The 22,826-nt window shown below is 36.7% G+C and overlaps 1 protein-coding gene across 2 annotated transcripts in view; it reads right to left on the bottom strand.

Annotated features, from left to right (window-relative positions):
• Positions 1-22,205, bottom strand: part of Inr (Insulin-like receptor) — a 47,765-nt gene extending 25,560 nt beyond the window's left edge. For both annotated transcript variants that reach the window (XM_049835939.2, XM_049835940.2), the window contains exons 1-2: positions 21,960-22,205; positions 14,037-14,185 (exon numbers count right to left, since the gene is read on the bottom strand). In XM_049835939.2, coding sequence (XP_049691896.1) covers positions 14,037-14,142 — 106 coding nt within the window. In that variant the 5' untranslated portion in view covers positions 14,143-14,185; positions 21,960-22,205. The remainder of the gene's footprint in view (positions 1-14,036; positions 14,186-21,959) is intronic.
• Between the last annotated feature and the right edge of the window lie 621 nt (positions 22,206-22,826).

Genomic DNA, 22,826 nt, shown 5'->3' on the forward strand with positions numbered 1-22,826 from the left:
TAGTGAGAACGCTGCAATATGTCGCACCTTCGGGCACATCGGCTTGTAAACAAAACTATTTATTTCATGCCAGTATTTGTAATAAGTATGCAGTTAGGCCAGGAAATGCAATTAAATCATAGCTATGTAAAATACGACTATAAAAATATTTATGGCGAACAACCAGTTATTTTATAACTACCTAATGACTGTGCAGTACATATTATTGCGTTGTTTATTTACGTTCTGTTTTATATGTACCTACCTACTATAAAAGATATAGATAAGTATTTAGAAGCCGCTCACCGAAATACCGACAAGCAAAAAACATTTGAACAATCTACCAATCTAACACTACATTTGAGATTGATCCAATGAGAACACTAGAACTGACATGCTCACGATTTTGAAGAATCTACTTTCTTAAATAATCTAAATTGAATTGAAATGAACGGCGGTAAATGCCGTAGCTAGGTCGTCCATCGACTCGGATCGTGAAATGCGTTCGGAATGCACGCCGTTGCAGATTGCTAGCCGGGCCGCCTCTTACCCCGCACACTGTCCTCGCCACTTGCGCGAACCGTCAACCGGTTCTTGAACAAGTATTACGGCTTTACCATATCTAGTACCATTTAAATGACAACATACCATGGAACCTAAATATTCCAACCTAGACGAACAGTGGGTGAATGTGTCGCGGTGGCACCCTCGAAAATTCAAGTCTAATTTATTGAAGTTATAATTCAAGTCTAAGTTAGTGAAGAAACTCATAACCCATAACGATCACTCATGAAAATCCTTACCTCTTTGTTTTTCATTCCAGTTGGCAAAATTTCATAAATTCTGAGAAAAAACTCGTCAGTAATTCCTTAGGAAATTTTGCAACACGCATCCTAGAAAGCTACTTGGCACACCCAATTACCCAAATGCTGTCTATCACGAAAAAAACATTCAAGTAGATCCTGACATAAAGAATTCAAAGAAACAAATCCTTCAGCTTGCTATATGATGACATGGCATAAAGGGAATAATTGAAAACATTATAATAGAATTCAATCACTGTTCAAAACTAACACGCCCTAAAGACGACACAATTTCATAAAGTTGTGTAAAACTACAGACGTTTCAGGCCCACTTTTCCATATAACTCAAACAGATAAGGTTTGATACCACGATTAGGGAAAACACTGAGAGACAACAATGATGGCGACGCCACGATGACGAAGTTTATTTGCACGGTATGACGTCTAGTCTAGTCTACGCAATGTTCCCATTAATTCGTAGTTGTAAACTTTTCAGTATATCCTAAAAGTAAACACCTACGCGCTTCATTATTGTCACCAGATTTGGACAAGCATTGATCATATTTTTCTCATATTGCTACTGACTGATAAGATATGCATGATATAATTTTATCGATGAAATCTGTTATGACACACAAAGGTACGAGTAGGCGCGACGGTAGAGTGCATACCTAAATTACTAGAATCTTTAAAACGTTGACGTAATTATTAGATGAACCAAACAAGTCAAAGATATAAATTAAAACAAATGAAAGGCGTTAAGAAATGGAACGGGCAGTAGGAATTTATTGGTGAAGGGTGACCTTCTATTGAGACTACTTGGTATTTGCATGTTTAATATGCATTATCATCACTATTTAAGTGTGCGGTAGTTAATTGATGTTAAGTAATAGCATGCGCCAACTCTACAAGATGAAGATGTTAGAAAGGGGTTGGATGAAGAAAGACTTTTGCGGGGAAAATAGTGAAAACGGCGGGTTTCTGCTCAATGGCACTGGCACTAGCGACGCACCTGAAAACCACAGGTGGTTTGCAAAGAATTTCCCCAATCAGTTTCGATCTTGTTCAAAACATGTAAAAATAGTCGCATTTTGTTTTGCTACCTAAGTTTTGATTTGAATGCGGTTTAATGTAGACTGATCAGAGTGATCAAAGTTCATGAAACAAATGTGTTGATGTGGGGATATGTTATTTATTAAGATCAGCTGATAAATTATATGGAAATGGAATCACAGGGCGAAGCGGCGCTGTGCGGGCATGACGCTCGCGCTCGCCCGCTTGGGGCCTCTATCTTCAAAACAACACTTGTTGCGGAAATAGCGACGAAAAGCGTTTGCTCGTGTCGTGACGTGGATACCGGCACGTTCACCTCGCCCAGCCGCATGTCACCCTCGATTCACTGATCTCTGGTCCACTACACATGCCATCATTACAATTCAATTTTTAAAAAACACCGGTCTGTGTTTGGTGTTGCTCTCTTTACAGCAGTGACCAGTCTCTATTCTTTCAGTCTTCTTCGGAAGCGCGAATATTCGCAAATTATGTTTTTGAGATGTTTTGTTGGTGGTGAAATTTCTCTCTCCTGATGATTTTTTATACTTTTGTAGATCATCTCAAAATTGTAATCAATTTAATAGCTTTGTTTAATGTTCACATGTTTTGGGCAGAGAAATCAAAACAAATCGTCATTTGGCCTCGTCAAACAAGATAGTTACGTAGCGTGTGCGAAGCGCGATAAAATTAGCCGATACACTGACATTGAACGCAAAAACAAAGTGGAGCGAACTCGCGCATGCGCTCAGGTAATCAGATGTGGGGCAATTTTAGCAATCGCATTGCTAATAACTGCGCGCTTGTATGGGGCAAGAGAGGCCCATATCGGGGGCCCGCTTCAAATACTTACCCGCACTAATTGGAATGAGCAAAGATGACGATCGTCATCGGTCGTCGACCGCACTACCTTCGTGAGAGGAGAATATCGTTTAAGGTTGTTAGCCTGCTGACGATGCGGTGACCTGAAGTGGAAAGCGACCGCTTAGACCACTGCCACAGTCACAGCGAATTTGTTGACGAGGCCTACCACCTAAACTCTCCATGAGACACACACTGTTACTTTTATCTATTAAAGTAAAAATCCGGAAATAACCATGTCCAATACGTCCATTACGACTCCAACTCCAAAGTAAAACTGCAAATCCAACTGAGATCGAATTTGGCAAGGCAAGCGATAACTTGAACCCCAGGGAACATGGGATTTTATCTCGATGCGTCAAGTTTTAGTATTTTTACACGAAAGACAGAAGATATTCTTTTTGAAGACTTCACAGGTCTATATATCAATATAACAAGACACAAAGCTAAAATAGAAGAATTGAGTAACACTTTGTTCGACCTGAGTCCCGAGTATTAAACTAAGGTTCCATACTAAGTACCACCAATGCAATTAAGTAAGAGGCTAACAAGAAGCTAACGACACAAACAAGCCTTGGAAATAACCGGCAACTATTCCTTGGGGTGCCAGTTTCAGTGGGATATACTATAAATAATGCCGACAAATGCAAATATTTGCTATCGATTATTATGGTAAGGAAACATCCAGGGCTTGACAGATTTAAAATAAGAATAACAGTTACCGATGATACTGCCAATGTGTATATTTGACTAGGCGAAATGTGTAAAAAGAAATTATTCTGTGATCCCGGAACCCTGGCGCCAAAATTCTCAAACAGAATCTAGCACCGTCATCGGAAATTCGATATCAGATGCCATGTTTGAACTGAACTGAACATAATTACCAGAGCTACACCTACGACAGAATAAAATGCGTGACTTTTTTGGCAGACGTAGTCCGCTGCGTGGTAAACAAAGCAGCCCAAATTACATATGTACCTACGCAAATACTAACAGTTGCGTAAGTTTTTATTCGATGTTATTTATTGTCTAAATATATCTCTACATTGTGTGAGACGTCTTTTTGATAGAAATGAGATGCCGTTTGCTGCTATGATACTCACCAAATGACGTCGTTCTCGAAGCTACGTACGCATAAAATCATCTTTTACGCACTCTGGCAAAAGTAAACAAGAGTCAATGACATTGTGTATCACTGTAAACGATCATGTACATCCAACGGCATTGAACCATCAATCAAAATCTATTTAGGTTATTATATTATGGTTTAAGTTGATCATAAGATTTATAACCCCTGCGCTATCATACATGGAGGGCTACTGTAGCGATGAGCAACCCCGTGACCCATTTCCATTATTGTAGTAGAAAATAGGGCGGGATATATTTAACTGCGAGCAGCACGGGCGTCTATTTCGCGGCTTGTAATTAGGAAAGTAAACAGTACTCCGAACAGAAATAGAACGCATAGCAGACATTTATATGCGTGCGTTTTGCATACAAATAACCTTGCAAAAGGCATAAGATTGCCTAGGCTCGTCCATAAAAGCTTCATTGTTCATTCTCGTGCAAAGTCAAGATGATTTGCTATCGCCAGTTTTCTCGTTTCTTGACTCATGGTCTTCTTCTTCTTGCCATGTTTCCAATTTATTATGGGTTGGCATTTGTTTTCCGCTTCCGTTTCTGCGTCAGTTGCCTTCTTTAGTATTAGTATTAGCTTTTTATTCAAGTCATCTTGCAAACAAACTGTAGTATATTTTCCTAAATCTAACCCTCCCTTTTCATGCGTTACTTTCATACCTAAAACTCTTTGTAGCATTTCGCTTGTCCCTTGTCATCACGTGCCCGTGCCACGACAAACGCCTCTCATCATCAAGTTATTCTACTGAATCATTTTAGGCTGTACATTGTAGGTCTTAAATGCCTTAAATGTATCTCTTCATCCAGTGTCTCTTTATTCCCTTCATCAAAAATGTTCTTCCCACGTAAACAACTATTTTTTGCTTTGTTTGGATTATTCTAGCACAAGTATTTACGTAGCTTACGAAGTTTATGAAGTTGCTGGGTAGGTTCATTGCATGAACCCAGACGTCATGAATGACGTCAATATGGTGTCGTGTGAAGACGATACTTATATTACATAGAATAGCTATGAGTAGCAAAAAAATATTATTAAAAATAGTCTTTGTTTCACTAGTAAATTCCTTTCGGAATACATTATAGAATTTCGTCACTTGTTTTGTTGTTGAATATGATGTCCTAAGCTCTAATTTCTTTCCGGAGGGTCTAAATATTATTCTTGGGGTATTTTTAATGACAGCTAACAGCTCCAAGTGGTAATTGAAAAGGACGCCCTCATAACATGGTATACTTAAAAAATATCTGGCATGGTATACTTAAAAAATATCTTTAAAAATGTCTGGTCATTAATACCTATTATATCATTTGTTACAGCAATTTTATACGTCTTGGTATCATCATAATTATAAAGTATTTGACGCAACAATATGTGATGTGTTGCGTACGTTCAACGAGAGCTACAGCAACAACGGCATTATCGGTTATCAGAGCACAAACAATGTTATTTTTAAAATGATCTTCTTTCACGCCCGATATAAGCGGACAGGGGAAACCTTGAAACTGCATTTAAGGCGCCATTGGAATAACAACGACATTAAGCGAATCATAAATAATGAGTTCACATTTTGTATAGCGCTAGCGCGATTCCACGGTATGTATCGGTCACAAATGTCGATGGAAGCTGAAACAAGATTTCTTCAGATATTTGTTTGGAATTTGGCATGAATCAGTGACTATCTTTATTTTGCACATGTTGTTTTGTCAGAGACATAATGTTTTATGATATAATATTATAACATAAGCTCGATATAAACATAAGATAATCCGTTTCAGTGACAAGGTATAAACCCTATCTACTTACCGTATCCGTAATCTGAATCATATCAAACAAAAATACCAAAAGCTTCTCCGTGAAATCTAAAAATATTATTTTCTTTCGAACCATGACCATGAGAGATATTGGTGGATATAATATTGATCTTTCAATCAATAATGTTGTCATTTTATTTAAAGCTTTATAATATTATCAGGTTTATAGTTCTTGTGCAGACGGGGTAGGCCCCGGAAGAGATGGCGTGACGATCTGGACTGGACGCCCACAACCCTGACTGGTGGGAGAACTCTAAGGATCGAGAGGTGTGAAGACGTGATGAGGAGGCCTTTGCCCACAGTGGGACAATAAAGTCTAAGGAATAAAAAAAATCTTGTGCACTATCTGATCCAGGACCTCATTGAAAAGGACTTAACTAAAACCAAACAAAGCATGTTAGCTGTAGGTGGAAAGAAGGAAGAAATGACGTAAGTAATAAGCGAGCAGATCGGCAGACCAAAAGAAAACGCTAAAATCGTAAGCGAAGAGTGGAGAACAGAATAGCATTGACACAACCGGCTAACACTTCAGGTAATAAAATATTTGTTCGATTTCACTAAGTGAACTCTTACTCTGTAAGTCAGTTCTGTAAGTCTTACTCTGGAACGGCGCGAATAACTCATATTTTCAACCTTATTCCAATTCACTTAAGCTTGGCGCAGCGTACATATTTGTTTGATAAATCTTTAAAAGCCGTCACCTCAGTATTCAGACTTAGTTCTGGATATTTCAAGACAAAACTGCAGTTTTCACACCTATTTTCTACTGTCACCACACACCAAGCCGTGTCAGCAATTCTCATTTATTTATTTTCTTTTCCTAATGGTTTTCTATATGTTCACACAGCAATCAGTTATTTTTACGACAGATTCCTTGAAAAAGCCTTTCTAGATACATGAAGGAGAACGTATTTATCGAAAGGTGCTATGCTGAGGAAACCAGTGATTTCGCAGAAATCACAACATTATATCAATTATCGAAATTCCGAGAATGGTAAGGTTTCTTGTATTTACTATTAAGTTGAGAATTAAACAAGAAAATGTTAACTCCATTGCCGATTATGACTGATGTATGGCCTGAAAAAAGCCAGCCCAAATACAGCTTTATCAGGCCACCCTTTTCCAAAGGCAGTTGGCCTGCAGGGTGGCTGCTGGTTGATAAAAAGAAATGGCCGTTACAGATTTACCCTTTAATAAAGAACACGTATAGGATCACTTCTTCAGCAGTCTGACTGTAAAACCATGGAGAATCAAAACCGGCCTCCGTAGTCAAATGCTTTGTTCTCAGAATCACAATAAACAGCGAAATAAAGTAAAAAAAAAAACATTAATATTATAATTTTCCTGTAAAATAAGAATACCTACACCAATACACCACACAGCAAGGTGTCTCTGTATAAACAACAGTTAATTTATTACAAGTTGAAGGTTATTTATCTAAATGGGTATACAGACAATTACTATTTTACTTTTTTTACCTATTAGTATTATTGTGCTCACTTTACAGCCTAAATGCGAAGACATAGATCATAGCTGTCACGCAACGGCCTTCAACCGTCACGACGATGTTTAACTTCCGAATGTTCGCTTTGTACAAGTGGGGTCCACATGTTGACTCTCTCCAAGCCACGTGGTAAGTATTACATGACGTATTCGGAGATTGGATGCGGTAGGTCACGCTCTAGGCTGTCAGATGGCTTGTCAATGCGTTCGGCAATTTGCGCACTCGCACCGACTTTATCACCGCATGCCATGACCGGCAGATAATGCAACTATGTAGCTTTACGTAACGTTGCTATTAATAAAATTGTTTTACAACGTAGTAAAGCGATACTATGAACAAATGCCAATCGACGCAATAGCAGAGAAAACCAAGCGCCTTTAAGCGATTTTACTATGCAATTAGACGTGGTGGGTATTACAGCTGTCTTATGTAAATGCAACATAAAATGCTCTATCCATGTTCCTTCACCAACTCACTCTCACGACTCTCTACAAAAACATATTTTATACATTATCAAATGATGATTCGGGTGATGAAAATTGCGCCAGGATTTCTTCGAATGAAGGCAGAGGGTATTAAAAAAATAACCTCGCTATTGTGCTATTCCGATAGGTCAGTTACTACTCAAATTCGTATATGTATAACATGACAAACTAATAACTTCTCGAAATAAATAAAGCTTTATTTGACGTTTGCAACAAACGCTAATGTTACGTTTTGTTTTAAATCACAGCTGTTACAATCTCCACACAATAACAAAGTTAGCAATCTGCATAAGTTCGCCGACATCCAAAACTATCAGAAGACAGTTTTCTTACAAATTGAAGATGTTTTTCATTTTGTACTGTTTTTAAGACAAGTGTATTGTAAAATTCTGTTTTTTCGTCTACCATCTTGTTTTTCTCGTTGCCATCGACCTTCCTTTCTACGTTTCGTGGAATCTCTTCGTTTTCTTTTTTGAAGCCGGTTATTAATTTGAGTAGTGTTGGACCGAGCGCAGTAGGCGAGCCTGCCAGCCGAGGCCGCGGCAGATGAGAAGCGGTCGCCACGACCTACCGTGTGCGGTAGGTCATGTGTTTACAGATACATTGCACTCAACTACACTTCCTACAATAATCCCAAGATAAGATATGACTGAGTATTAATCATGTAGAAAAAAATTGCAGCACTGTCTGAATTTGAGCTCTGATAGTTATTCCTCTTTGCTGTGCTTTCACTAAATAACAATTTTAGAAGACTTTTACAAGTATTTCATTGAAAAGTGGGTTCTTAGCTTGAGTAAGTACTGTTGTTTTGTAATTCACGTACTACATTATTTTGACCCACTGAAACATGACTCTATCATGTTTTCTTCTTAAAAACAAAATAATAAATTGCTAACATCCATTCTGATAATAAAAATAGCATAAAAACTGCTTGTGCACATCATAAAAACAGGCGCTAGAATTTCATTGCACATTTTGCATATATGCATAGATAATGCGGATGTTAGGTAAGTAACTTTATACTGTGCAATAATAAACATTGTCTTTGCCACAAAGTATCGATTCGACCAGACGTACGACTCGTATTCCCACTGCTATGATGAAATAGTGCGTAGTATTTCGTTAATTACGCCATCACAGAGTGAGCGACGAATACACGTGTAAAAACTGCTTACTCAGGTCATGCTTAGTGAAATTTGTTTACATGTATCAAATAAATTCAAAAAATATTGTGGTACAAGCATTCTAAAAGTATCACATAAAACATGGGGGACATGTCGGTTCTCCACAGAAGAGACCAAATAATAAATACTCTTTATGGAAGAGTCTCACGTGTTCAGGGCTAGGCAGACCTTCAAACAAGACGCGCTATGTCTAAGAGTAATGGACCCTGTCTCAGTATTAGCACGTGCTAATGATGCTGTTTTCTGCACTAATCTCATGTTATTAACAGTCTAATGAGAACACAGGTGGTCTTCGAGACTGTCTTCTATTAGGGTGGCTGTTGCTACACACACTAATACTTGAACGATTAAGAATGAATTTCTTTCTACATTTAAAACAACAAACAGCTGTTTACAATTTCTTCAAATTATTATTTTCCTCTAATTGATAAAATAATTCACAGAAAAAACACATAATCAAGCAGAAAATATGTTAATGGAGCTGGCTATTAACAAATATTTCGGTCCTATCATAACATCCGGTTATTAAAACTCATTCCGACTTATCTTGATATGTACTTGTTACGACCATTTTAAATTGACATTCAAGTACATATTATAGCGGATTGATAATGTCCCTGTAATGAGTGCAAACATCAATGAAAAGTCGTTGACTTTGTTATCATGGGAGCATTCTAGCTGCAGGTTAGTAATTATCTGTACTTTAATGCGATTTACTAACGTCTCGCGACTCGGAAGAGCATGACACACACTCGTGTTATCGTTTACAAATAGGCAGCTACTGGTTACTAAGAATCTAATACAATCTCGTCTCACGGTATTATTAGATCTGTTTCTAAAAATACTTCACTCATAGATTGTTATTTACAATGTGGAGATACTTTGTACAGTTTGATGAGATAATCTTGTGTGGCAGGTCACGTTCCTTTTGGAAAATGTCTTGCTTGATGTCTTGTATTATTTAGGTGGGTATGCTATTACTGAACTGTCTATTCCTGAACCTCAATGGAATTAAGAATCATATTATCTTGGAAGATCTGTACCTAGTTTGTATTAAAATAATAATTCAGTTGCTTACTGAGTATGATTCGAGATACTGTAAAGATGATATTTTAGTACACTCGTATTTTATATATTTTTGTTTTACTTTGAAATGATGATGGCCTTTATTTTTGGTTATCAGCGTGAGTGCTACAGTTGAACCTGTGGACCCCGAAGGTCAAACTTGGCATGACAATGACAATAAAACAGAAGTTTTGTGAATTACAATTTTATTTTAAGGTGTGGACCGGACTGCTAGCATAGAATTTAGAGAGAGCGAGAAAGTAAAATTCCGACCTGTTTTTTTTTTTAATTTTCAAATATTTTCGTCTCTTAAATTAAGATTAGTTCCGTCAGAGGTTTCACTCGCGTCCTGAGGGAACTTAAAGCCATTTAAGCTAACTAATAAATATTCGCCTTTTTATTATTAGCCTGATCAAGCTTATTGTAACCGGACGCAGCTGAATGTTTTCATTACACGTGTAGCGACCGCCTTACTCTATTTTTTATTCCATACTCGGCCAGCATGAAAATAACAAACTAAATTACATAAATAAACAAACACTGATAAGTAGTTATCAAGGCGCCAAAGATTTCAAGTTATCATAAATGTTTGTATGTGAGAACCTTGCTTATCAACTTTCAGGATTCGGAATCTACGCTACACTATTCACACACAGGCAATCATGTTGATAAATAAAACGTGTTTGAGTACTTGTAAGCAATCATATGTATAAAAAGTATGAAACAATTATTTTTACCGACTGCGTCAAGCAAAGGAGGACAATTAGGACATATATTGCTAGTTACTGTTATTGCAATGCATGTTTTAAAACATTAGCAAGCTTTTCCCAGGCTTTTCCTTACTACACTCCACAGCCGGAAAAATCCTAAAAATACCTAGGAGTAATGTGGGTATAAGGAAAATGAAATGTGATCGTTGTTTGATGATTATCAAATAAAGCTGATTTTTTATTTAAATGAGACATGTATTAAGTAGGTACAACAGTCGTCCGTTCAATGTCACCAATACACGATAGCTAAGAAAAGATAAGCGTATAATTTAATAACTTTGTTAGTGTTATGTTGAGATAAAATAAAAGCATTGTGGAGCTGACTAGCTATCCCTGCCAACTACTGATAACGTGCGTATTTCACATGCAAATGAGATAGTAGGTGAATACTCATCATGCTAATTAATTTATCCTCAGTAATCAGAACGTCTACACAATTATGAAAATAGGTGTTACGTAATGTATTGATCAGTGTATTAAATAATAAATAATTATATTGATCTAATAATGTTAATTTATTATTATACGCTTGATTACTTCAATACAAGCAGTGATATTCTAAAGTCATTAGTTAATTAATAACACAGATACTACAACATTGGAATGATGTACATAAGTGTGTGTTTTAATTTAATTAAGTGAAGGTCGAGAGGTTGGTTTTTAATTTTTAGTAATGAGCTAATCACCTCAATTAATACAGTTTATGTTGGTACAACAGAGCGATAGTTTGCTCACTATTTAGTCAACCTAGGAAATTATTGATACATACATAAACTATTTTAACAGACTTCCCAAAATAGAGGAGGTCACACAGCTAAATTTGTTTAAGCTTAATCTGCGTTGAGTATTACAGCTTTAAATTGTAAATTCTAATTTTCCTGCTTGATTGAACAGAAAGTATGGTTACCAAGTAACTATTATAGTAATCTGCGGTATGGGGCAGTTACTTCATACCTGCCTATAAAAAATAAATTTATATCGTACTTACTAGCAGTACGTTTACAATAAAATTTACAACATTGTTATGTTATTCATTACCACTACAACGTAACGTATGTAATTTGTACTCGACTTATTATGTAGTTGGTCACATAATGAATGAATTAATCAAATACACTATGTACCTACTTGCGGTAAAGTAAACTATTGATGTCGTAATAAAACCTATGCTATATGTACTTAATTCCATACCTACATTCATAGGATAAAGTTATTTAAAATTTTCGAATTCCAAAAAAGAGGGTCATGCAGAATTCGGTCCCCCTTCGAGGTTAATGACCCCGACAGCTGGAAAGCAAAGATAGGATAGGGATACATAAACATCTGGCCTACAATCAAAAGATTAGTGTATGAAGGGCGACTTTTAGGGATCCGCTTACTCTGGGAACTGGGAACTGGGAGTGGCGCGGAAATCCGTATTAATGTTTACTCGGACTTATGACAACATGAACGAAAAGATCTATCGTACTATTATTATACCTTCTTAATTCAGTACTATTTTTGAAAGGATAATAATCAGTAACAGATTTATATCAAAACAGGATGTCTTTAATTATAACGTGAGGATAATATAAAAATACATTTTACGTGTTTGTTTACATACATAGGTATTTGGTCATTCTATTGCTAAACACAGGAAGCCGACCCCAACATGGTTGGGAAAAAGGTGATGATTACTAAACATAACCAAAATGATGAGTTGTCGCATCAATTTAAAAACCTTCATAAATCACTATCTACATACCTAAATTGGTGACAATTCTTGCAATAAGTAGTTTTTTGCTACCAGACAGAAGCAGCAGAGAATGATCATGAGAGCAGCAATGATCATGTAGAGATCAATCATAAAGTAAGTACAATAAACAAGGAGTGTTGATTTTCCTTTGGCTTGAGGCATTAGAAAGATTTGCAGGTGTGACCATGTGATTATAAATATTTTGCCATCTGTCGTCATCAAAATTTTGATAACTATGAATATAAATTAGATCTGCTAATGAAGCAGATACGATAAACTCAGTTGCTAGTTGGGTTAAATAAAAAATAGGTGTCGAAACCCGTTCAGTTTTGATTTGATTTGACAACTATAACTTTGTACAACATACCACAACAAAATACATATTCGAATTCATTATCTCGACAATTATTAAGTCGGTTAATAACGTATGCCTTGTGATAAGGCAATGACATCATATAAAAATCCTTCATTTGTCAGACATATTCTAAATGCAGTTAGTTGATAAGTTGAGGTTGGTCCGGCTTTGCATATATGTAGATATATAACAATAGTTTATTTTGCACACCAGAGACTAACAGATTTGATAACTAGCTAGTAAGTGGACAAGCAAGCATGCAACTTTGAAATTCATGCACCACAATAGCAGTAAATAAAAATGCTAATTAGAGATTCAAAATTGGCAAGCTCCGAATGTTCTAATATCAGTGCGCATATTATACGGGCGAGTGAATTTCGGTCCGGTTCACAAGATAACGGGGGGCGCCTCCTAAACGAGGCCTCACTAGCTCGTCGGTCGTCGAACAGAGAATTACAAACAAACAACACATCGAGGCGAGTCGTTATCTCTCGCGGATTAAACGGCGGCAGACACGATACTCGATACTCACGCTCGCGCTGTGCGTAGCGCTACACTTCCTTCGCAATAACAAACCGGAGCAAAAAGTACGCAACAACAAAAACATAAGGGACTAAGTTAACGCTATTTTAAACTAATTATCAACTTGAACAGCTTACAAACTCATTCGTGCGTTGAACAGTATATTCAAGTTTTTAATCATGTTTGATTTAAAGTAAGAAATGTGTGCATATCACTTGCACTTGTTCATGCACTGTGTGTGTGACACCAATTTATAAATGCATACTGAAAGACGTTTAAGTCGTAACCTAATAATTGTCAAGGCAAATTAAATAACCAGTTAGCATTGCATCATAATTTTCCTTAAACAGGAAAAATATGATTCAGATCACCTTAGTAAAATAGCATAGGAAGTCAGCTATCCTATCTAATTGATGTTAAAACAATAGAGACAGATGTGACAGAGATAATTAGATATAAAATGACCTGAGAACCGTTTGCACTTCATAAATTACATAAAAGCAGTAATTATTTATACTTTTGAATTCTAGGTAAATATTTATGATGCTGCTGGACTGAGTCGCGTTCATGAAATACATACAACAATATATGACCGTCGAATTTACTGTGGGACACAACATCACCTATGCAGGTATTTCGTAAACCTTAATAATATCTTACAGTCTTCACAATTTTTAACAGTTTCTTGAAAAATCATTTTTTTAACGTTTTGGGCGTTTATATCGTCCATATTTGTGACCATAGGATGAAGATATTGATTGCCCATAGGACACTTACTTCCAGTCGGATGATTGGATTCGCCGGCAGCATCGGCGCGCGCGCATGCCATGAGCAGCGCGCACGCCACCACCGGCCAAGCAAGCCTGTCGCACGCGCGCCGCATCACGCCGTGCTGCGACCCTGGCCTGCTGACCACATGACCCGAGCTGAAACAATCAATATATTTATTATAGCAACTTCCTCTATGTTACGCAACTAATTGTTTAACTCAACGTCCTGCCTAAACATAATGTTAATGAACTAAACGTAACTACATACGCACTACGTTTCGATGTCTTTTCATCTGGTAAACAATATCAGATCGTGTTAAGAAATAGGCAGAATGAATATGCAAAGTTTTTCAGCTGCATTCAACAATAAGTATGTAACTTATTTGACAAACTGATTGTTGTATTAGTTTTTTTAGAAAAGTCTTATTGCGCTAGCACCGTGGCGATTGATTTATTGAGGTATATCCAATCCATGATGGATAAATAATCGAGTTTCGTGAGACGTCAAACACGGATGATAAATCATTATCTCACACTAGCACACAAAGCGTGCGTCTCTGCAAATTGCCAACCCTGTACGTACAACAATAGTGGTTTCATTGATGAATATAAATTTCATTGATCAAAGTGTCGGCTCGCAGAGGCCAATGAGTGTATAAAGACCGCGGTAATTAGCGTGGGAGCCATCGATGTTCCCACGACACGCCCGTAACAGGAAAATATTAATTAAGAAACACGTTAGGTATTGAACAAAATAACCGCGATCATGTGAAAAATTATGTTTTGCCTACCGCGACCAGGCAAAAACCTTATTGGATGCGTAGATGAATGTTGTGGCATGGCCGTATCGACAGAGGTAGGTAGGTGGCTATGTTATTTGCAAAGAGATATTTATAGAGTGCAATTAACACAGTACAAAGCGCCCACGCTATAAATATTGATAACACAGAATGGAATAAGGACGTTACTTTTAGATTTGACGGTTTTGTTTGGTCAACAGAATTGTTATCAATTATTAAAATTATTTACTAATACCACAGATTATATAATAGTTACTACGTAACAGATAAATCACTCCATACAAAAAAGTCCATACCTACTGTCATAAGCACCTACAAGTTCCCAAACTACCTACAAATTCATAGCTGCGTTAGAAAATAAACCTTAAAAACTCCAGCGCTCGATTGTTATTTCAATGCGATAGCGCACAGTTCAGTGACCGCGACCGTGCCGACAGCGAGCGTAGGGTTGCCTCTTACAATTAAATAGGGAACAAAGTTACGCTTATTTGTAACTGTCTTCCCGAATCAATGGAGGTGCCCAACTACTTTTCGAGCACAGAACATGCAAGTATTCTATATTTACCTACCTATTACCCCTGGCACTACACCGCTGACCGCTGCATACATACCTACTTACCCAAAATTGGTTTCTGCTCAGCGATATATGCAATGTTCCAAGCCACCATTTAGTTGGACGAAAACTATACCTACTTATACTCGAAATGTTTTTAGCTACAAAACTCGGTAATCATTGCACTAAGTATAAGGTATAAGTCTATAATTTATAAGTATCTATAATTTAAGTACCCATCTAAAGTAAGTCGCTTATTTTTAAAATGACAAAGAAGATAAGTATTTTTACTTAAAAAATATAAATATTTCTAAAAAACCGAAACCTTTATATTTTCCTAAAATAGTCACATATACACCTACACAAATCAAAATAGTTCTTCAGTTTATTAGATAATTTTAAAAACCAAATAAAAAATAAACAATAACTGATCTGTCTACATCTCTATACTCCATTCAAAATAACATTAGAAATTTAAGTAAACCTTTTTTACTGTTTGTTCAACCGATTTTGACTTCTATTGCGTTAGTAGTATGATTAATGGCGGCTGCAGTAAATACTTGGTATTGTAACCACTACTTTGCTTTCAATTCCGTTCTTTTGTCTACGGAATAGAAGTCAAAATCGGTTGAACAAACAGTAAAAAAGGTTTACTTAAATTTCTAATGTTATTTGAATGGAGTATAGGTAAACGGAAAAACGAAAGCGTTATATTTTTTCTTTTACTTGATCTGCAACTAAGCACAGCACAAAACTGGCCAGAGGTCGTCATGTTCACAAATAAAAATAATAAACATAAAACGCGCGCGTCGCGAGCGGCTGTCGAAACCCCTGTGCCGCGTGGGGCTACCGGTAACCCAGCGAGCGGTAGGCATTTATCGCGCGCAAGTACGTCGAGTGACAGAGGCCTGCTAATACTGTATATAAAATTAAAAAACCTTTGTTTTTAGAGTTCCAAAAATAATATCCCATCAACGGTTTTGGTACAAATCAAGTGATCTCATCAAAATTATCAAGCAATATTTAAAGAACTCTTAAGAATTTTCCTAACTTATTTTTATTTAAATTAGTCACTCCTGCGCCGCTGAAGAAGCGTCAACGCACCTTAGTAATTAAATCGCACGCCTAATTGTAATACCCGAAATGCATTATTCACAAAACCTTGTTTTTATGATATGCCTGTTCCGTATTTAATTATTTATTTTATATTCTGGTTATTATTTTTCGCGCCGCTTAAAACAGTGTCTCATTATCAGCTTCTAATCATTTTATAATTTTTATTCCATTACCAAAAAAACGCTAAGCTACTAAGCTACTAACTACATTTGCGCACTAATTAACTTATATCCATTTAAATGAGAAGTTTTATGGGGTAAACAAAATGTGAGCCACGCAAGACCTTCACCATGGGTATTAAATAACTGACAAACACGTAATCACATGCAGTACATGCATGCAGCTTAAACAGATATTTTAATTTCAAATTTTACCCACTGATTGAACTGTAAAAGGTAAGCGGAAAGCCGTTCATGAGCCTATGTTTATGTAAATCCACTTATAAGGAGGCAAGCTAAAAACACAAATAAGATTTGTTTAGGGCGCTCCACAGACGATCAATTAAATTGCGCAATTGGTATTGTGCAAAATCTATCATTGATTAAACTTATTCCTAATTTGCGCAACGATTTTTAGAGACATCTTTTTATTGCCCAATATTATTGTACGTCTAGGGGTCTCCTAAGAGCTAAATTAATATGTTTCATCTAGGATTATTTATTTTGATGTGATTGGTAATACCATCACAGTATATGTGGTGGACTAATTATCGTTCAAATGCGTGGGATAAGCGATTCGCATTGCATGCACCTGCGTATTCGTATCCGTGAAAGCGTTTCGTCAGCATCTTGAATTTTATATCAGAAATACTAATTGTGACTTTTTATTTTATTTTTCTAAACCATAAACAAGCTAGAAATTATTTTGTGACATTATCACATACTTATTCAAAATAAATTGACAGGCAGCAATAACAACGGGAAGTTTGCTAATAAATAAAACTGCTGCAACTGTTATAGTATTTTTTCTGCATTGCAATAACTACTGCGGACCTACGTTCTGAGAAGTCAGTTAAAGAAATCGAAAAGTAGTAAGTAGTACATACGTTCTTTTATTTGTTTTTCAACAGGCGGCCTTTTTGAACGAAAATTTTAATATGAACGAATCAGTATGGAGGATGTTCTGGACTCGCGGTAAATGTCTGTGCTCAAAGAAGACAATTTTATTGACATTTCCGACACCTTGTTAAAAAGGTTGAATGTAAAAACCGGCCAAGTGCGAGTCGGACTCGTGCACGAAGGGTTCCGTAAATTACAGTTAAATCAACCTATCTCAAAAACTATAAGAGATACTTTGATCAAACCAAAAATCGTTGAAAGAGTTAATTAGCATGCATCACCTCTATTTTTTTTAGAATTTTATACCCCGTAGTTATAAAAATAGAGGGGGGGGACATACTTTTTACGACTTTGAGAGCTGATATCTCAAAAACCGTTCACTTTAAGAAAAATGTTTTTTAGAAAACTTTATATCATTTTAAAAGACCTTTCCATTGATACCCCACACGGGTATGTACATCGAAAAAAAAAATTTCATCCCTCAGTTACATGTATGGGGGGCCCCACCCCCAATTCTTTTTTTTACTATTTAGTGTCATATTTTTGTAGCGGTTCATACAACACATATTCCCATCAAATTTCATCACTGTAGTACTTATAGTTTCCGAGTAAATCGGCTGTGACAGACGGACAGACGGACAGACGGACAGACGGACATGACGAAACTATAAGGGTTCCGTTTTTGCCATTTTGGCTACGGAACCCTAAAAATGATCGCGCCAAGGGCCAACAGACGGCACGCGAGTACAACCTTAACAGATAGGGAGGGAACGAGTTTCCCGCGCTGCATTTGTTGTTTACGCGGCGTGTCGTGGCGGACAGTGAGGTCGACGACCTCGTGCCGCACCACGCCGCCATATTTTTGGTAATAAATAATAGATAGAACAGCGCAGCGCAGCACGATCGATCAGACCGCGACCAGTGCGGCGGCGCGTGCTTGGCTCCGTACCCAAAACATTGCACCCCCACCCTCTCCGAAGAACGTGGACGCACTAAGGAAGCATACTGCGTAAAATCTTATCCATGCCGAGTACAAGTCGTGCCGTTTTATTGCATTCTTTATTTAAAAGATAGTACCTATAACGGTAATGTTAAAATACTGTTGTCACTATTGTTTGAAGAACTCCTTTTTCGACTGGTTGAACTTTTATAATTTGTAATAAATTATACGGGAGTAATGCAACAATTCATGCAATATCAATTTAATTTGACGCAAACATGTTTTGTTGAATTTTATAAAAATAGTATGATAGATAACACACCATAACGTGATAATATTACTTATCTGACACATTACTCATTACAATTCTATGAATAGATAAAATGTAAAAAACATCGTACATTACGTATTTTTTTCTTGCCTCTAGTAGAGTTTTTAAGGGTGTTTTTTTCTTATTTTAACGTGACCAATAATGCTTATTAAATACCAACCCATTTTTTAAGAAAGTTTCAAAATCTTAAGTATGAAAATTGTCTATTCATAAAATATGGGTTTACTAATCGCCTAGGTAAGAAAGGGGATGATTTTTTTCAATGTTTACCTTTTAATATGCCTCAATAAACAATCAAGTAAGTTGTACAATAAAATAAAATGTTTTAGATTTCCTACAAAAGTACACTCCGCGGCAAAAATAAAGGGTCACCTCTAAATAACTTTGAAACTGCATAAGACAACTTGAAAGCAAATTAAATCAATAAAAACACAGTGTGATTCAAATGCAAAATGTCAATTAATTAATACAAGTACCTAGAAAATCATCGTCGAAATAAAATCGTTAAGTAGGTATTAACTTCTCGGTAGTTTCATATGAAAAGTTGTGATCACCTCCTCACTTTGTATTGTTATTGTTAGCTCGTATATCTGCAAAATCATGTATTTATTTAAGTTTAAGGTAAGGAGTCCTAACTTAGCTTGCTGATTGTCTACATGCGCAATATGTTTGCATGTACCTAAGGGGTTTCTCATAAACAACCATATTTCAAAAAGTAATAGTGAAACACTTTAACCAACATAAAACAAAGAATGCAACAGATCGCATCAACAAGTTAATTCAAGGCCAAGCGCACTGTAAAAAAAAACGTTGTTTTCGGATTATTGTTTTGATAAGACTTCAAGGTATGTTTCTTGCGCACTCGCTTATCGATAACAAATTCTTTATATTTCAATGTCTCCCATAAATGTGAATATAATGGCTAGGTTAATAAATGAATTATCATTAGGATTACCACGAAATAGAAAGAAAGATCAGGATTACGATGGAAGTTACACTGTCTGCCTCGTCCAACTGTCTTCAAAACTATAGATCACTAAACTTTTTAGGATGAGAATATTTACATCGTGTGTTACACTTGGACACAACGATTTGTAGGAAGAAATATCTCTAAAACGATGCAACGGAAATATCAGGCAACGGCTCAGACAAACGCATCAACCTACCTAGTTACTTTGATAAAACTTAATTTAGACTTTACGGGGAAATGGCGGATAGACAAACGGACATGACGAAATTATAAGGGTTCTGGTTCGATTACGAAACCATAAAAATGTACATAAGCAAGACAATAACACTGTATCAAGACACACATGTAAGCACCGCTAAACAGAGTTTTTGATTTGAAAACATCTTAAAAACCGTGTTTGTTTGTTTATGATTTTCAGCTTCTTTTTGAAATATAAAAATAGGATCGACTGAACTGAACTAGGTACCGTGCTTATGGCTTCATTGAAAATCAACTTTATCGGCTTCATTCATAAATCAGTAAAATTGGAAATCCCGTATTTATTTAAGTAATAGATATCTACTGTTTTTCGGTATTTTTATGATATTGAGTTCATAGTTTATCTGACTATGAGAATGATTTTAAGAAAACACCTACCAATATTACAGTATGTTTTAATCTTTTAACTAATTTGTGACAAATGTTCTAACAATGTATAAGACATAAGTCGTTTACGCTGTTTTCCCAATATATTTTTTTCATTGACTAGTTTTATTTGGCGGTTAGATTAAAGTTACCTAATAGGCAGTATCTCTCGGCTTTTCGCTTTGGTTTATGTGTAATTTACTTCAAATAATAATGTGGAAACTTAACTAAGCAGGATATATAAGCAAAGTAGAAGCTTTTGTATGTGGTGCTGGAGGCGGATGGAAAGGATTAGCTACAGGAATAAAATTTCCGACGAAATGGGTAATACAGAGTAGGAACTAAGAGACAACTATTGCATAACACACAATCCGCAATCCATGATACCTACTTACTATCTTAAAACCAGGTCTTATTGAGGAGCGGTTACTGCTTGAGGAATTTCGATTTTAGTACCTATGCCTGATCTTCTAAAAATACTGGAAAGAGCCCCTTAAGGAAGTGGAATAGAGTATTTTATACGAACGGAATTCAGCTATTTATGAATGATTTTTTTTCTTTATCTTATTGACAAATGCTTGTTACAATAATGCCATGGTTTGTTTCTTCGTGAACAATCAAATTTTCCTTTTGATACCTACTTTCGATGAAAAGGACGGTTTATGTTGTTCAAAGTTTTTGAGTGAAGTAAGTAGGTGACCCGTTATTTTTGCCGGCTAGTGTAGTTTATTATTTTCACTATGGTTAATGTGTGAAAACAACTAAGATTTGTGGCTAAATGAAGTATTCTATTAATTATAAATAAACCTAGGTATGACGTTATTAGGTAATACAATGTAGTCATACAGGGCCTACCTGAGTGAGTAACATTCGTTGGTAAACTTACATTTATTATTGTTTTATTATTTACCTACATGAAACAATTGACGTAAGCGACACCATCGACCCGGTAGCTTCTTTGGCCGCAAGTGTAATAGGTATGTACTAAGCTATTAATGTTTACGAAACAGTGAATTTACTGCAGTTAGTAAAAATTCAACTCTTTAAGAAGACATAAAAATCTCCTTTGAAATAACAGTAGCTAGGTGCATACCTATATTATCTTTCTACTTATTTATTTTGTGACTGACAAGATAGGGAGTCAGCCAGTACTTTTCAAGATTGAGGATTTATGGTCATGCCTGCCTACCGAGTAATTATTAATGAACACTAAAAACTCGCTTTATATCGCCTACGAGCACGATAGTGGAAGCAGCCGCCAGGCCGTCACCGCTCCCCGCCATCGCGCACATTTTGCTCGGCTGTGCGCCGCGCGCCGCCCCGCGCCGCGCCGGCCGCGTCGTTCGTTGCGGAGAAGGGCACAGAGTTGTTTACACCACCGCTCACACCACGTGGTGTGAACTGAGCATTCATATGGTCACGTGGTTCTATTATTACAATTTACCTGTAATCCGAAGCTAAACCGCTGATTCGCAAAACTGGATAAACCAAGTCTAGTTCTAGCCGTAATCAGATCGAAAACAAATACGAAACGCTACCTGAGCTCGGTGCCTGCCGTGCTTGTCTGCTCCTCGCGATCCACAGTTTATTTATACGCAACTGATTCTCCAATACAATATTTCACTTTATCACACAGCACAAAACACTTAATTTGTGTATTTTTTTATAATAACCAAAACAATAACAACACTATTGTAAACATAATACGCGGCAAACAGCGGATAACGTGCGGACGAGTTATCACAAACGACGCGCGCGAACGACTGAGGGAGGAAAGAAGCGGAGGGCGCGGGGCCTGCCGTGCCGTCGACCCAGTCGAGGAATGCGGCTCGGCTCGCCCGTTCTCGCGTGCTTATTTTTTTGCTCAGTCCGATGGGACGCTCAGGGGGCGCTCTTAAGCGCGCTCTTCCTCTAGGCTTTATTCGAAATAGTTTTTGCAAGACATTATTCAGGATAAAAACTTTCGTATACATAATAGGCGTCGTAGAAATTTTCTACGGACATCAATCAATTTAGGTACCTATAAGTATATAGTACATTAGGGACCATTCAGATGAAAGCGTACCCTACCTACTATGAATGACTTATTACCTGTGAAACTAAGTAGGAACATACCTATGTTATTATAATGTAAATAGATACTGATGCTGATTGGTACCTAAGTATTGTATAAGAGTAGGTGCTAGTCTGCGTGTGAACGCCAGAAATTATGTTAACCTGCGTCCCCTTACCTACTAACCTTTCTAAACGAGAGCTTTTTACAGTCTCTGTTATTACTTTAATTCAGGCATTTATTTATTTTGCATACCTAGGCACTATAGACGAAATTAAGAAATAAAGAATTCGGTGTTAGATGTCCAACATATCGAGGAATACTGTCTACTTTTAATCCGGGACGCAGGTGA

The sequence above is a fragment of the Helicoverpa armigera genome, chromosome 3 (assembly GCF_030705265.1).
Source record: "Helicoverpa armigera isolate CAAS_96S chromosome 3, ASM3070526v1, whole genome shotgun sequence".
NCBI classification, from domain to species: domain Eukaryota; kingdom Metazoa; phylum Arthropoda; class Insecta; order Lepidoptera; family Noctuidae; genus Helicoverpa; species Helicoverpa armigera.